Source organism: Coturnix japonica, chromosome 4 (genome assembly GCF_054131305.1).
Source record: "Coturnix japonica strain WE chromosome 4, WE-NBRP24, whole genome shotgun sequence".
NCBI lineage: Eukaryota > Metazoa > Chordata > Aves > Galliformes > Phasianidae > Coturnix > Coturnix japonica.
In genome coordinates, this window is record NC_140666.1 from 19,636,187 (window position 1) to 19,648,254 (window position 12,068).

Below are 12,068 nucleotides of genomic sequence, written 5' to 3' on the forward strand. Positions count from 1 at the left end.
GGAGTGTGGGCTGAGAGCTGCTGCCCTGTGGGTGCCACTAAACCCCAGCCCCAGGTCTGCAAGCTGGGAGCCCCGGGGGCAGGCAGGGCTGCGGGAACCCTCCCGGAGTCCCATAGGTGCCCTTCCCTGCTCTCCCCTCCTTCCCCTCCCGCAGAGTTCCCAAAGCACTGAGAGGCAGGAGAAGGACGGCCCCCTCCCCTCAAATCCCTCGGTCTGTGGTTGAAGTAAAGAACAGGGAGCCCAGGTAGCGAGGAGGCTGCTCGCAGCGTGCTCCTGACAGGCACGGGATTGCCAGGCTGAGGATGCCTGACTGAGAGCTTCAGGGTGGGGGCGGGGGGCTTCTTTTTTCTCTGTCAGCTCTCGCCAGGCAGTAGGGATTTTTTTTCCCCTCCCTGATAATAAGGACATCATCAGAAGCAAGATGCAGTGGCTAAGGGATGGAACAGGAATGGTGAGTTCAGGTAGCTATGTCTTTCTCTTTTCCTCTTATTGCAGTACTTTGAAAGGGAAATAAGCCTCTGTCCTATCTCCCGTCTCCTCCTTTACTCTCTGTCCTTGAAACCATTGATCACTCTGTAGCCATTTTATGGACCCTGCGTTATCAAAGTGCCGAGCAGAAGGAGGAATGGAAGGGAAGGGAGGAGGGGGTGCCCCCGTTGGGGCGTGGTGGGGGGAGAGGCGCTTGGCAGGGGCCGGGGGTGGGTTCGGCAGGATGTGAGCGGTGGCTGGGGGGGCACAGAGGGCTCTGCAGGTGCTGCTGTGTTAGCTGGGGAGAGAGGAGGGCAGGGGGGCTGCTGGCTGCCACCGGGATCTATCAGGGCTGCTCTGCTGGGCATGGGGAGCTGCGGCGGGGCGGGCTGTGTGCCGAGCGGGAGCATCCCTGCCTCCGCTTCCTCGGGCTGCACAGCGCTCCAGAGAGAGCAGCAGCTGTAGGAAAGCGGTTTAAGCAGCGGCGGATTTGTTTATTACATATATATATTTGTTGCCGATTTGCAGATGTCCTCGCTGTGCCTCGAGTGCAGCTCTGAGGGGCTGGCTCTGCCAGGAGGGAATGCGGGGAGATTCCTCCGTCTTGGCAAGGGTCTCCGTTTCTCATTGAGAAACTTCCCCGCGCAGAGATACAATTGTTATTGAGATCTTCCTCCTCCCCACCAGCTCCCCCTGCTCATACAACCCAGTTTTGCAATGGCATTTCCCTCTGCTTTCTCCTCCATGCACCGGGATGGGTTTGCTGGGCTTTTGGATTGTTTCGCCCTTTGCTGGGTGCTCAGTGCCCTGTGTGCTGTGCCATGGCATCAGCCGTGCGGGCGGCTGGCGTCACCCAGCTCAGCCCCTCATGTGCTTCATCAACGCCAGGGGCACCCAGCACATGTACCGGCAGCAGACACGGTGGTGGAGGCAGCCCACAGACCTCTGTGGTCTGTGCCCCTGTGTGGCTCAGCCAGCCCTCCGTCCCCACCGAGGTACTTGCACAAGCGGGAGCTTAATGGTTTGTGCTTCCCAAAGACTCTGATGCTAGCTCTGGGAGTGTAATGTGGGTGTGTTGACAGCAGCCTGCAGCAGACAGCGATTTAGTTAGGGTCCTATTTAAGGCTCGTCTACCACCTAGCAATAGTTCGGGGGCTTTGCTGCTCCCTCCAAGCATTCAGGCTTTTTGTTCCGTGCTGCCACTCTCTCTGCACTTCCCCACATGCATGCTAGCGTAGCACTTTTCTCCTCTTCTCTGGTGTCTAAGCAACACAAATCGCCTCTCACCCGCTCGCTGATTTACATTTTCAGAGATTACCATGCTGAAATAAAAGTGGTGATGGAAAGAAAGCGGGATGGGGATCTTTCATCCCTTTCCGTTTCCTCCTGGGTGACTGCTGAGCTCCAGTGGAACGGGGGGGACGTGGTGGTGCTGGGCAAACTGTTTCTAATTGACGCAGTGCAAGGCTTGACACTTCCTTGCCCTCTTATCTTTCCAGCTCCCTTTCTTGCTGTTGGCAATGAGAACGTCTTTGTTATTTTGTTCCAATTAAAGTAATCTTTGTCTTCTCTTAGACAGAAATTATAGTGGTTGCTAAATAGCCTACCACATATATATATATGTATTAAATATATATATATATATATATATATATATATATATATATATATATATATATATATATATATATATATATATATATATATATGTGAGGGAAGTAAAATGCTTGTGATTGATTTTGAAGCAGAATCTACCTAGGTGTTTCCCAATATTGCTCAATCTAATAGCAAAGGAATACAAGGGACGGTTGTGATGTCTGTGTTTTCAGCACAAGTTTAACCATCACAGCAGTATTTGAAGATTCTTTGTGTATCTCTGCAGACTTTCAACTGAGAATAAGGTAAAAAATGATCACAAAACAGAAAAAGAGAATCAAGCCTGCTAAGATTAATCTGGCAGGCATCACTGCAATGGCTTGTGGTGAGGAGCCTGGTGCATGGGTTGCTGTGGTCTGAGGGCAAAGAGCCCATCCGGGCTGCTGGGAGTGCTCCTGCGGCTGTGCTGTTACGTACTAATTCTGCCCTCTTTTTGCAAGGCAAGGATTGTTGGTCCAGATGTCCCAGCTGGATGCCAATGCAGATATAGTTCATCAAATTGTGATTTTACTCAATCTTCTCAGTGCTAAGTTACTCAGATCTGTAATTTTTTTGTTGCATCATATTGGTGCGCTCTGCTAAACAAAGGAGTTACTCCACACTAGAAGTAGCTGCATTCACCGAGTCAGTGTGGTTATTATCATCTCAGTCTAGTGGCTAAAATGGGCCATAGAAAGGGAATGTGGTTTACAGCAGTTACTCCTAGGCAACGGCTGGCTGGTCCGTTTGCACACTAGGCTGCCTGCCATCTGGAGGAAGACCTTGCCCTTCCATCGAGAGCAACACTGGGCCAATTTCCATGAGCACCGAGCCTCCCGTTGTTTTCTGGACTGTCTTTTTTCCCCCTTTATTATTTTATGTGTATCTATTAAAGAGCACCAATAGAAATGTCTTTTGGATAGCACCCCTGGAGTTTGTTCTGCTCAGGTTCATTGGTTTTAAGGTAGATTTTAGACTGATTTATCATAAGTTCTGCTCTGCACTGATTTATTGAAGCGCTGTTTTTTGTCTTTCTCATTGCTGGATGGGGTTAAAGAATCAGACCTGCTCCTTTCAGAGTTAGTCATCTTTAAGAAGCATGTCACTATATTTTATAAGTGATAGTACCTTTTGTTCTCATGGCAGGTGGTTCTTTACTTTTAAATGAGCCTGAAACCTAGCTATTATTCCATAATGTTGCTCTGTTGGAGCTGTTTTCTTCTTCTTTGCATGTGCTGCTTTCCATTTTTTAAACAATTAATCTTTTGCCAATTATGCTAGCGTCCCATGAGGGTATTTTACATGCTTCATTGGTACTAAGTTGCTAAACTCTGCTAGTATCTGTTTTTAACCCTGAAAGATGAAACTAATTGTCATTGGTAGTGAGGAGAATAAATCTCCATATCCGATCAGTGTTGTTGGTACAACGATTCTCTTTCTGGTTGGGCCTTCTTCACACAGGGTATTGATTCAGTGTGGTAATCAAATGAGTTGCTTTAAGTCACGCCATAAGTCTTTTCTGGATTGGATTTTTATGTGAAAAGGGCAGAGTTTTTTCCCCAAGCCTTTGTATGTATTTTTAAAAAGAAATATGAACTTGCTTCTTCATCCTTATTTCTTCACATGGGGCCTAAATCTATACATAAATGATGTGCCCGGGAAAGCCAAGGTGAGAGCAGCCATCAGCTTCAATAGGTAGAGGGTCTTTTGTTTTTTTTACAGCTGTATTTATACACTGTGTTGTCATTCAAACATTCAAAGCCCATCTGTTGTTGATATTTTACATCACTGTCATAAACAAAATGTAAGCTATTGTAAATCCCCACAACTTGAAATACGTTGGGAAAGAATTCCGTGCATTAAAGTGCCAAATACTGGAAGCTGTGAATATGTTTGTGAATGGGGCAGTCCAGAAGCCAGGAAACTTTCTTGTTTCTCCTCACCAGTTCTTCTCTGCTTGTCAGCCTGCAGATCAAGGGATATTTTATGTAGAGCAAAGAGTCTTTCTGCTTAATCCTGGAAAGCTCAGTATAAAGTCAGGAAAAAAGGAGGAGAAAGCAGTCTAAGCCTAGGATAAATAACGGCAGCTGTGGAAGGCAGGCAGGAGTAAGATGGAAAAGGGGTTTTATGGTCTGCAGGCATTCAGGAAGCACAGGACTGCAGAGACACCCTGTGATCCCACAGAGATGGGAGGGAACAGTGGGCACATAGCCTGTAGCTGTTATGCACTTTGCAAAGGTGCACCCAGGGAAACTGCATGGCCCACCAGGCAGGTTGGGTGTTGTAGAGGTTGGTGCTTTGAAGCCTTAAGCAAGGAAGGCCCTTTTCTATTCCTTCTGTTATCTGTTGTCACTGAACGTTGATATTTGGTTTGAAAGTGCTCTGCATGCACTGTAGAAGTTTGAATGTGCTGCACTGTCATTTAGTTCCCGAAGGCTTAAGTCAGTACTAGCAAATGCATCTCTCTGGGTGATCTTTTCTCACCTACACAGTTTCTGTTTTCCATTTCTCTTCCAGTTTGCAGCTTCTTTAATCTTCCAATTGTAGCCTTCCACTGGCACTACCCTAAGAGCGCACAATGGACATCCTAGTTAGAACAGAGTGGATGCTTCACTAAATAAAACCATTTGTAGAACACCCTGTGCATGCTGGCCTTTGTGTCAGTCCCAAGGCGGGGAAGAGGCCTGATCCCATGTGCACACCCTGGCTCTGTGCCCCACTTGCTACCTGCTGGATGTTGGGTGTGATGCCAACTTCTCTGCCTCCTGAGGTACCTTGGTGATTCATCGGGGATGCCTGGAAAATGCTGTGAGGCCATTGCTCAGAAGTGCCATGGAAATATGAAGCAGTATTTCATAGAGCACGGAACAGGATGCACTGGCTGCAAAGCCACACACGCCATGTGGGCACCGTGTCCATCTGTCCCTCCTGTGGACTGCAGTGTTTGAGCACAGCAGGCTTTGTAAGCTACGGTGGGTTTTCAACTGCTGAGAACCTGATTTTCTTATATACAACAGAGTTTTCTTTTTTTTTTTTCTTTTTAAAAGTCTTGAAAAATCTCTGCAATGCTTCAAGCTAACATCTTAATGTATTTATGACATTAGCTGCTTCTGCTCCAGAACGGTTGCTCTGAATCTCTTTGAGCCTGGCTGTTATTTTGAACATGACTAATTCCCTCAGTGACTAAGCTCTTAGATAATAGGAAAAATTCATCAAGTTATCTCAGTCTCCAATAGTTTCTATTGTTATGAAAAGGCATCTTATCAAAAAATAAATAACTCTTCCTATTATGTAATGTGGGAAGGAGTTGTTAGAGAACTGCAGGAGTGCCGTATCCAGGAGCCAGTTTCAGGCTGCAAAGTCCCTGATGGCTGTTCCAGTAAGTGGATGAGAAGTCCGGTTGTTACTCTGCAGTGCCAGTTAGCTCTTACTGCACCCAGAGCATTGTTTTTGCATGCAAATCTGTTCAGATGGGATCTCACTTTCTTTCTCCCATATCTGCTATGCTGGGGGATTCCTTGGATTGAACCCAAAGTCATGTCCTTCCAACAATTTAAACTGCACCTTCTCTGTAATTATTTTCAGATTGTAGACTTAAGCACTCAAAACCCCTGAAACACCAGGTTAGAGCAGCACAGGGAACCTCATCGCTTTCCTGTTACACCTCAATGTTGGCACTGTGAATCAGGAGTGAAATTCGTGCTTGTTGAAGAAGCCAAGGCAATGCCAGGTTCCTTTGTGTGCCTGTTGTGCTAACCCCATGTCCTCTGTGCAGGCGGGTTTGTCTATGTGATCCTGCCCAGCGAGCATCCCTTTGGCTCACCGCAGTCATGCCTTGTCAGGAGCAGTGGGCAGCCAGGCAGGGCTGGTTGCTCCTGGAGGGCTTTGTGCAGCACCACAGGGCTGCAGCCTGCGTGGTCTCACTGCAAGCAATCCTGCTGAGCTGGGCTGGAAGAGGAATTGAAAGCCCATTGCCATTCATCCATCTGACTTAGAAAAATTAAAAATCAAAGAAGAAAAAAGCTGTAAACTTTTTAAATTTAATGCTAATATTACAGCAGATAAAAATGAGCATTTTATATTCTATTCATACGTCTACTGAACCCCAGCTGGAATTCTGCCTTCATTTGGCTGTTCTCTGTTGTTTTCTTCATCACATGAGTGCCAGATTCAGTAAAGCTGTTCCCTCTCTTTTCTGTCTGGGAGGCAGAGCGAGGGGGCGAAAATGTTTCATATGCAATACCTTTAAAGCTCGAGGTTAATTTGTGTGAAGAACATGAGACCCATGGGTCAGCCTCTTAATCAGATGTGTTTTTTTCTTTTCTCAATATCTTGACAAGGAGCTATCCGAGGCAGCTAAAGCTGACAGTGTTGCAGAATGGAGATGAGGAGCTGGAAGTGTGACTCCTTTCTGTCCCCATCCTTCTTGCACGAAGCAGGGCCGTGGCTTCTGCTCCCAGCTGCCAGAGCATTGATGCTCAGATTGTGATGCTCAGAAAGTCATGGGACCAGGCTCTACTTTCCTAATATGTACCTTGTGGATGACTTGCAGCAGTAAAAAGCTGAGCAGTAAGTCCTAAGCAGTGTATTGTGTCAGGACTCTCAAGTTCATGAGCCTTGTATTCCTTATGGTGCAATGGGGCAGGGTCTGACATGGCCATGCCCATAAGTAACACTATGATGATTATGATTATGGTATGATTGGTAGAGAATGGGGAGTCCTCATACAGGAGAGTCCTTGTTAAAGCCATTCTTTTAATGGATCTTAAGGCTAGTCAATAAAGGCACAAAGCAGAACTGAAAACTTTTCTACCCCATCCTCTGTGTAGTTTCTGATGTGGCTGTTTGGTATGTGCTTCATGGATCACGCTGTTTCCATGCTGCCCAGTGTCTCTTGCACTGCTAATTGCTGGATCTCCACAGACTTGAGCAGGTGAGAATACTCTGTTAGAGTTGCTTTGTAGCTGCATGGGACACGTGTGTTGGGTTTCAAAGGATCCTCCTGTGTTGCATCAAAGCTGAAATACACCTTTTGATTTTCATGGGCAAGAGATTTCTTCTGTGTTCTCAGGGACTACAATGAGGATGCTGACCCTGGAATTAGGGTAGTTGTTGTTAGTGGGTGATGGCTTTTTTTTCCACTTACTGCTTTGTCCAGGGATGTGTTGATGTGAAGAACTCTGCAATTTAACTTCAGAAATGAGAGTGTTAAGAGTGAAGTGAGTGCAGGGAGCAGTGGAAGGAGGGAAGTAGTGGAGGGAGCTTGTCCTGGGTTTTTCTGTAGTTTGGTCCTGTTAGTCTCATTTCTGAGCTCAACTGCAAGCCCATAAGCCTGAGATGTAAACTGTAGCAGTAAATGTGTATGCATTTTTCTGGGTCAGTTTCTCAGACAAAAGAGAGCTTACATAAGGTTAAAGCGAATGTCTGAATGTGACAGGTCATCTTCTAAACTGAGCTTTCTCAGTCCCTGAAGTCTATTTCTGTGACCAGGGTAACTGATATTACCTTGCGTGATTTCTGTTGGATTTAAAGGTTTTCTTTTTCCTTTTTCTTTTTTTCTTTTCCTAAAATGGTGAGTCTGAAGATGCTTGTAGAGTGCAGGCTGGGATATGGAGCAGATGTATGTAGAAGCGAAAGCACTTGCCATATGATTGCCAGAGGCATGAGATTTCAGTCTTTCTTAATGCTTTAACTTCAAATAATCTTAAAAATAGTTTTCTCTTTCTCACTGGAATCCAGACAAGCCCATTGGGATCAACTTCCCTGACAGGCTCTCTCCCAGTGCCATCTGAGCTTTGATTTGCATGGCATTTCAAAAGCTCTGAAACCTGATGATATCAGCACTGGGGTAGAGCCTTGCAGTTGTCTATGTGCACATGTGGGCCCCTTACAAGACTACAGTGATATACGTGGCTTTGGCTCCATCTTTCTCTCCCAACATGGTACAAGTGCTTTAATTCTTTAACAAAGAGGACAACCTGCTCTTCATTGTGTCTCCAGATGTGATCCAAACCAACCTTGGTTGGTATCGGACATGTCACTTCTGCCCATTGCTCACAGGATTAAGCTTTATGGGTTGTGCTCTGTCATGTTCTCTACCTGCCTTCTCTCCTTTCTCTGCGCTTTGTGGGCTCTCATCTCAGCCTTCTCCACTTCAGAAATTCTTCTGAAGTCTATTTTATGCCCTGCAGCTTTTGGGATCATGAACTCATCCTTGCCCACCTCTCCTCCCTTCTCCTTTGTCTTTCTGTAATTGTATTTTATATTGGTTCTGTACATGAATCATTTGCTAGTCTTGCTAAAGCATGTTATGCAGTTAGCAGGGAAGATGCTGGAGGAGGTTGAGCTTGTCACTGTCACCTGCTGCTTTGCTTTGTTGTTTCTCTCTGGTTGAGGACACAGGCTGCTGAGGGAGGGAGGACTGGATCAGAGGACAAGGTGAAGTGGAAACTTTTAAGAGAGATGTGTAAAGCAAGGAAGAGGAAGAATGGCAAAAGAAAGTAGAGAAAGTTACTGGAAGAAAGTCCCAAGTTCATGTGGACAGTGGGGAACCCTGGCATTTGTAAGATGGAAGTGGAAAGGCAAGGAGCTATAAGTGGGTAGAAAAAGGTAAATTTTACTACCAAAACCCATGCCCTGACTTTACAGTTATTCATCCATTTTGTGTGCAGCACACTTTGGGTAAGGAACTTTAAGTGCTTGAGGATTTCCAATGAGGTCAGTCCATAAAAAATACAAAAATGATGGGATCTCTTGAATAAGCTTCCCTTTAGTGTAGCCCTCTCATCCCCTCGGACTGAAGGATGGTGAAGAGGAGCCTTTAATCTTTGAAACTCTAAGCTTAATTCCTGACTAGATCTAGTGGTCCTCTTATAATCTCTAATAGAGCTGGGGGCTTGGGCCCCACCTCAGTGCTGGATGCAGTAGGCAGCAGCTGGTAAGTGCCAGCAGATGAGGCTGAAGAGCAGAGGAACAGCTGCACCTCTCCTGCCCACTCATCCCTAGGTCCCACTACTGCTTGTTCCTCTTCACAGGCAGTATTAGTAATGCGAGTGCTGGGTTTAAACTTCTTTCATTGTGCCATGTAGGTCTGAGATAGTATCTGTTCACAAAAATGAACATGAAGGGACACCTGAAGCTGCTCACATTCTGAGATCACTGACAGCTGTTTTCCAGACATTCCTACTCTGGGATCTGCCTGACACTTTCTGGGTTCTCTGAAAGGATCATCTCCTTTGGCTGACTGCTGACCATGTTCTTGCCTGGCAGAACTGGGGTTCTCAGCTCCACTGCCTCCCTACAGCTGCATCAGTGTAATTCACTGTATTTGTGCTGGGGTTGTGGGTGTAAGTGCTCTGTTTGTGCAATTAGTGGAAGATGGAGCTGATGCGTTAGCAAAGCACAGGTGTCTCTGCACATCCAAGACTGCAGTGTAGGCTGTTAATCTGCACAGGGGATCTATGGCAGAGCAGGATCTGAAGCTGAAACCCTGTGCTCCTTCTGCCCACCCCTAGACCATCCTGCCAGCTCATGTGGAGATGGTGTACCTGTCAGTGGGTGGTGAATATAATAGGACCTTAAAGCATTCAGGTATTAAATCCTTGCTCCTGATTTACAGCTGCATTTGGTTAGCTGACAGTGGGTTGTGCTAATTGCTGGAGACATCCATTGGAGGGAGTCATGGTCACATGGCTGAGTCAAGTATTACGCACATAAGGGATGAAGATTTGGCATCACCTGCTTCAGAGGCATACCTCAAAATTACTGTTACTGTAATTAACGCTATGAGGATGGCCCTTCTGGTTTGGCTGCTATAAGGGAGCCCAGAATACACTGTCTATGTGCATATACAGATTTATATGCACATCCCTGTATGTGTGATGTATTAGTGGAAGCCCTGGTTCCTTCCTTCTGGATATGCCTGCTAGGGGCTTCTGAAGTTCAGAACTGCTTTCTTATACAGAAGAAGCCATCACTGGTCTTGCATTACAAATTGTGCTCCCAAGAGCTGCTCTGCTGTCAGGACATGTGCTGTGCTGTGAGGGAAGGCAGTGTTTTATATAACTGCTACATGTCTTGTCGTCTTGTTCCTCAGTTTAATTCTATACAGAAGATTAGACCAAACTTTCCAGAAATCATTATATGAAGTTAAACTTTGGGGTGGTTTTATATAAACCCCTGATGTGTAGGTGTTATTTTCAGTAAGGCTTCCAAGAGAAAGTATCATCCATTTCCCTATTAAAATTAACATTTAGTGCACGCAGAAGGCATGGGATATTACATAAGGCAGCAAGTACCTACTGGGAATACTGTGAATAATTTAAACGGGGAGCCCGTATGCAGTACATCTATTTGTGCTGATCAACCTTGGTTGCTGTTACATACCCAGTTTTCCCAAGAGCCCTACACTTACACCGCATACTGTGTGGTACCCGACGCATCCCTGCGCGACATTTTGGGCAGCACCCAGCAGAGCTCCGTGGTCGCTGCACTGCGGTGATGGATGGGTGATGGATGGGCGACCGCGGGGCGAGGGATGGAGGGGACCCTCCTGCTTGCGGCTGGCTGGGCTGCAGGCAGGGGCTGGCCTCGCAGCCTCTGTTTGCCCTCCCCTCTGCTGTGAGTGGCTCAGCGCTTGCGAAATGACTGCCTGAGACCTAGCAGGCACATCGCTCCTCATGAAATCCTCTTTTTTGGTTACGGAAGTAGCTATTGAGCATGTGTGGTGGCTGCTGCACTGTTTTTCTGGATGGTTCCTAGGCCCCAGCTGCTTTTACCTGCCCCATTTTTTGCCTCCTTGCCTCCGTGCTGCATGCAGAGGCACAGAGGGCTCTGTCTGGAAGCCCCACCGGCTGCTCTCTCTTCTTGGGGTTGAGCAGATGTAAATGGCACAGGGTGAGGCAGGGGATGGAGTTTCCTGTGTTCATGGGAATCCAGACCTGTGCTTTGAAAAACAGCCAGTGTTGGTTTGGGAAGGGATTGTGGCTACAACAAATGCACCACATCTGCAATATGGCTGCTGTTCCAATTAGTCTAAAATTGCATTAGGCAAACTCCTAACAATGCAGATGTACTAGGAAATGCATGTTGGAGCTCGGTGCTGCAGCACATCCCTCACCTGGGTCCAGCCCAGCACTTGCTGATGGGGCAGTTGCTTGCCTGGGCTGGTTCTAAAACTGCTGCTTGTAAATATGTGAGTGAAAAATCTTCTTTAACCATTTTCATGAATGAGAGATGCTCTATTAGAACACAGCAGGATGCTTTGGTCTCTGTGGGACAGTCTTTGGCTTTCAAGTCTCACAAAAAGAAAGGGAGGGAAGAGATGAAACCCCCTGTTTAACCCAAGGGTGCTGCGATGGGAAGAAATGCTGCATGGCACTGCGGTACGCCAACTCCAGGCAATGACTGCTCAGGTTCATAACATCCAAGTCCTCCTCCACTCGTGCTGCTGGAGCACGAACTGAGGGCTCACTCGGTGTGCCTTGGCCTGGCGCCTGCCTGCACACCCTGGGTGTGCTGTGCAGAGCAGCTTTCCTGGAACGCTCTGCCGCTCGGCCTCCGCGCAGCTCAGCGTGTAATGCATATGCATTGGCAACGTTTCTATATTTGTCTTTGCCTGTAAAATCATTTGCTTTTTCCAGCTGAGCACTTCTCCTTGTGTACGCACGTGTGATGCTGCTCTGAGGTGACTGTTGGGTCTGGGATCTGAGTTCTGGGATAACAACTGGCATCTGGGCCATAAATGCTGATGTAGGAATTGGCATATCTGGCTGCTGTAGGAGGAATAAAGATCCCCCCCCCACACACACACGCACTCTGCTTCTCTTTATACACAGCTCCAGCTCTATCTGTAGAATGCAACGATAGTGTTTAGTGTGGAGAAAACAGCACATAAACAATGTGTGTATGACAGGATTGTCCAGAGCTCAAACGTGATTCTCTCCATTCCCATCTCCAAGGCTCTC

The 12,068-nt window shown here is 46.9% G+C and overlaps 1 protein-coding gene across 9 annotated transcripts in view; it reads left to right on the top strand.

The window, feature by feature from the left end:
- ARHGEF9 (Cdc42 guanine nucleotide exchange factor 9) overlaps positions 1 to 12,068 on the top strand; it is a 171,638-nt gene that overhangs the window by 66,371 nt on the left and 93,199 nt on the right. The window contains exon 1 of one of the 9 annotated variants that reach the window (XM_015860492.3): positions 170 to 451. The exons of 3 other annotated variants lie outside the window; for them this stretch is intronic. In XM_015860492.3, the coding sequence (XP_015715978.1) occupies positions 422 to 451 (30 nt within the window). In that variant the 5' untranslated portion in view covers positions 170 to 421. Of the gene's footprint in view, positions 1 to 169; positions 462 to 12,068 lie in introns of those variants that run through there. 5 more of the 9 variants (XM_085546176.1, XM_085546181.1, XM_085546169.1 and 2 more) reach the window with 5 other exon arrangements.